The following is a 4080-nucleotide window of genomic DNA, read 5'->3' as shown; positions in this document are numbered from 1 at the left end:
TACCTCCACTCTCCCCTTCTTCTCTGTGCCTCCGTCAGCCCTTCCTTCTTTATTCTACAACACTTCCGTAACTTCGTCGTACAAACTTCCGTTAACTTCGTCGTGCAAACTTCGTTAACTCGTACTTGGCCTCCAGGTTCGCAATCCCCCCAATGAACCCGCTCTCCCGGGTTGCATTTTTGCTCTGTATTGCCGCAATCAGATCCATACTCGAGTCTGCTCCTGAATTGCGCACCCCACTCTTCTTGCGCCTCTCGTCTTTCGCTTTCTCCTTCTCGAATAGTTTCTCTTCTTTTTCGAACTGTGGAGGAAAGGGAAATCGAGAAAGATAGAATCATGAGACAGGGTAGGGTTTAAATTCATAGTCCAATGGGGTAACTGTTGACCTTGGTTTTTGAGGTCCGATTACGCCATCAATTTATGATACAAAGGGTCGTATACAAATCGGAAAGAAAAACGACCATAATAAAATCTAAGAAAAGGCCGTTTTTTTTCTATCCTGAAGATTTTTTTTTTTCAAGAAGTTTGATAGAAGGAACTGTAACTGCTAAGGTCTATCGCCCCGAAAGCGAAGAAAGAAGACAGGATAGGAGAAAACCATCCATTCCAACAATCAACCTTATCTGTTTAGGATAAGATCCACCCTGGGCGGGAATTCCGCGGCCTAGCGCTTACAGGGCAGACACGCTACCCTCCAAGCTAACTAGGGCGACTATGAAGTAAAGTGTTTTTTCGGATTTTCTTGTAGAGCTGACCCCTCTAGAATAGACCACACAGAAGGTCTTTCACAGAAGTGAATAGTGAAATGAAAATAAAACCAATCAGAAGACGTCTTTCGTTACTTCTACTGTGTGGCACAAATAAATCCGGTTATTTCCTGGAGATTTGTAAAGGTGTTTCTAAAGGAAGATACGATGATGTACTACGGATTTAGTAACACTGTACACGAGTCCAGTTTATTATGATTATTATTATTATTATTTTTTTTTTTTTTTTAGAAAACTTACCTTACGCTTTCGGCGATTTCTCTTGGACTTGGCTTCATTGAGGAACTTATCAAACGCCGGCACTTCTTCCTTATCAATCAGATCCTGTATGATTTGTCTATACCGATCTTCTTCCGATGGATGTGTGAATGGTACCAACTCGAATATCAAATCCATATCACCCTCCCCTTGTACGTATGCTCGTTTGAAGTCATTGATCTCTTCTGCAGAACCTGAAATAAAATTTTAATTGTGTTGAGTGTACTTACTTAAATTTATTTACACTCTAAGCAACAAGGCTATGTGTGAAGTGTACATCAATGCTTGTCACAAATGTCATTTTCTACCTATAGGTAAGTACTTACCTTACCTCACATCACCTCACCTCACCTCACCTCAATAAATGGATTTGATAGGGGGAACTGTATCTGCTGAGGTCTTATTGTCCAAAAGTAAAGAGACAGGATAGAAGACAGCCAGCTGTTAAAAGAACAAACCTTATCTGTTTAGGATAAAATCCCTCCAAGTGTGACTCAAACCCTATGACTTACAAGGCAGGCATGCTCTCCAAGCTAACAAGGCTGACAAGAGTAATTTCGAATTTCCTATGGTAGAAATAAAACTGGTTCTAAAGGAGGTTAACAGTGATTCTAAAGGAAGTTTACAGTGGGAACAAAATCATTTCTAAAGGAGGTTGTGGCAGCTGAAACTCACCTTTGTATTTGGTTTCATAGTTGATAATATCTTCTTCGGTGACATCTTTGTAGAGAGATTTCCAATACATGGTCCAATCAATGTCCGATTTGAATATGGCTTCATCATCTTCATCCTCAAGAGTGCCTGGTATCAAAAGATGATATGATTTTATGCTTATATCAAAATATTTCAAACACTTTAACTTAGCTAAATCTCTAATTTTAAAATGAAAATATGCCCTGTTCACCACTGAAGATCACAAATGTGTAGGAAAAGAAATGTACCCTACCTATGTTAACTAATAGTATAGGTTTTTTTTTTCAGCAATCCATACTCACACTTTTACTATTCCTTACAGTGGTGAAACAAAGCCCAGTAGGTACCTACAAGCAAACATTAGATTTTTTCTCACTCTCTTTTTTTAATGCTAATGTTCATGAAGAGAATGGAATACTTTGAATAACCGGGGAGTAGCCTCCTTGGCTGAGTGGGTATCACACTAGACTTGCATGCAGGAGGCCTGTGTTCAATTTCTAATGGGCCCAATGTTTTTATCGGCTCTGTGCTTGGAGTTCGGGTGCACTCAGCCTCGTGAGGACAATTCAGTACCTTCAAGCAGCGACCAGTGGCAGCATTACCAGTGTAAGAAGGGAAATAAATACTAACCTGTTTGATCATACACCTTCCTCTTTTCAACATCACTGAGGATTGAATGGACCAGGCCAAGGATTTTGAACTTCTCGGTGGCAACTTCTTTGTCCTCTTCTGTAACTCTATCGGGATGTACAACCAGGGAGAGTTTGTAGAAAGCCTTGCGTACTGAAATGAAAACAACAGATCTCTCAAGTAAAGTAAAACTATGTCAAAAGAGCAAAATAGGGAAAGATGGGTGTGATTACAGACCTTGGTACTCAACTAAAGTTAATTTTTGAAAACAAAAACTTTGGTGGTTCCTAAATTAGGTCCATTATCTTCCTATGTTGTGTTTCCATAGAATATAAGTCAATCAATTTGCAGGCCTAGTTAGCTCGGAGAGTAGTTGTAACAGGTTTGATTACTTCCCAGGGTGGATTTTATCCTAAATGGATAAGGTTCATTCTTGGTAATCTCGGAACAGCTGGCTTTCTCATATCCTGTCTTCCTTCTCTCTTTGATTTTAGGATGATAAGACCTTAGCAGTTACAGGTTATAATTTCCTCTAGCAAGCCTCTTTAAAAAAAAAATCATCAGTTTATCAATTTACTTTGTTCAGGAGTTGCTGTCTTATCAACGTTCAGAACTTCATACAAATCTTTGGTCTTGTAGTATTTCTCACACAACTGAAGCAAGCCCTTCATCTTGATGGTTAAAAACACCAAAAACACAGGAAAGAAACAGTCAATAATTCAACTAGAGAGTGGAAACTTGAATGAACTGTCCCAGAAGTCCAGAATATAGATTCTGCTGGAAAGTTTGTGAGGTTGGTTGAAATCTGGCAGGTTTTTTTCAACCACCTTCTTTTCCACAGTTGTCTGAGCTGTTCTGCAGGTTTTCTGGGAATAACCGTTATTTTATTACAAAAGGAAACTGTTGAAATAAAACGTTTTTGCTCCGGAAAACTGAAAAACTCGGAATATAAAATTGCCCCTTCTTATTTTATAAGTAGACAATGTGCCATATTTTTTTATACTTTTCTATTGAAACAAGCAAAATAATTCAATAAAAAATATTGCTTTTTTTAACTTTCCATTATTTTATTTTAAAATTTTCACTCAGAAAGTTGAAAAATTAATTTGTTCTTGTTCAGAGTTTGCTGAATTTTTCCCTTGCTAATAGCTTTATTTAAAAAAAAAAGAAAAAAAATCACAGAGAAATTTTCGTTTAGAAAACATTTAATTGTTTTACTTATTCAATTATTTTAAAATTTGCTTCATGTTTATTCAATTTTATCGAATTTAGTAAATAGGCATTTTAAAAGATATTATATTTAATACTGTACAAAAATGTATTCTTACAGATAACTAAATAGTCTTTTATAATAGTTTTTATTGCCTTTTGTAAAATAGTATCCATAACCATTACCCATGTTTAGAAAATTCCATTAGATTTTCCCTGCCCCCTATTATGTTTAAAATAAAAAAGTCCTTGATTTTTTAAAAAAATGGATTTTGACTTTTGTACAGTGCTCATTTTGATTTTACCATTTATGATAATATATATGTAATATCAAGGACTTTTCCACATTAAGTACCCTATAAAACTACCCATTAGAAAAAGCATGCAAAACATTCCATTTACCTATTCTACCGCGGAAAATGGCACAGTAAAAAATTACGCATATTTTTTGTATGGTATCAAAAACCGTATATTTTTTTTACAATATTTGTACACAAACCATTTTACGATTTTTCTTTTAGAA

The 4080-nt window shown here is 36.2% G+C and overlaps 1 protein-coding gene across 1 annotated transcript; it reads right to left on the bottom strand.

The window, feature by feature from the left end:
* Positions 1 to 179: 179 nt before the first annotated feature.
* Positions 180 to 3288, bottom strand: LOC103522932 (dnaJ homolog subfamily C member 9; the record flags this gene model as incomplete). Its single annotated transcript, XM_008488013.3, is given in 5 exon segments — positions 180 to 301; positions 1008 to 1219; positions 1701 to 1826; positions 2349 to 2501; positions 2926 to 3288. Coding segments are annotated over 5 exon segments (707 nt in total), but the record flags the coding sequence as incomplete, so codon positions are not given.
* Positions 3289 to 4080: the final 792 nt, after the last annotated feature.

The sequence above is a fragment of the Diaphorina citri genome, unplaced genomic scaffold, assembly GCF_000475195.1.
Source record: "Diaphorina citri unplaced genomic scaffold, Diaci psyllid genome assembly version 1.1 scaffold12966, whole genome shotgun sequence".
Taxonomy (NCBI): Eukaryota; Metazoa; Arthropoda; class Insecta; order Hemiptera; family Psyllidae; genus Diaphorina; species Diaphorina citri.
This window is presented reverse-complemented; position numbering and strand designations above follow the sequence as displayed.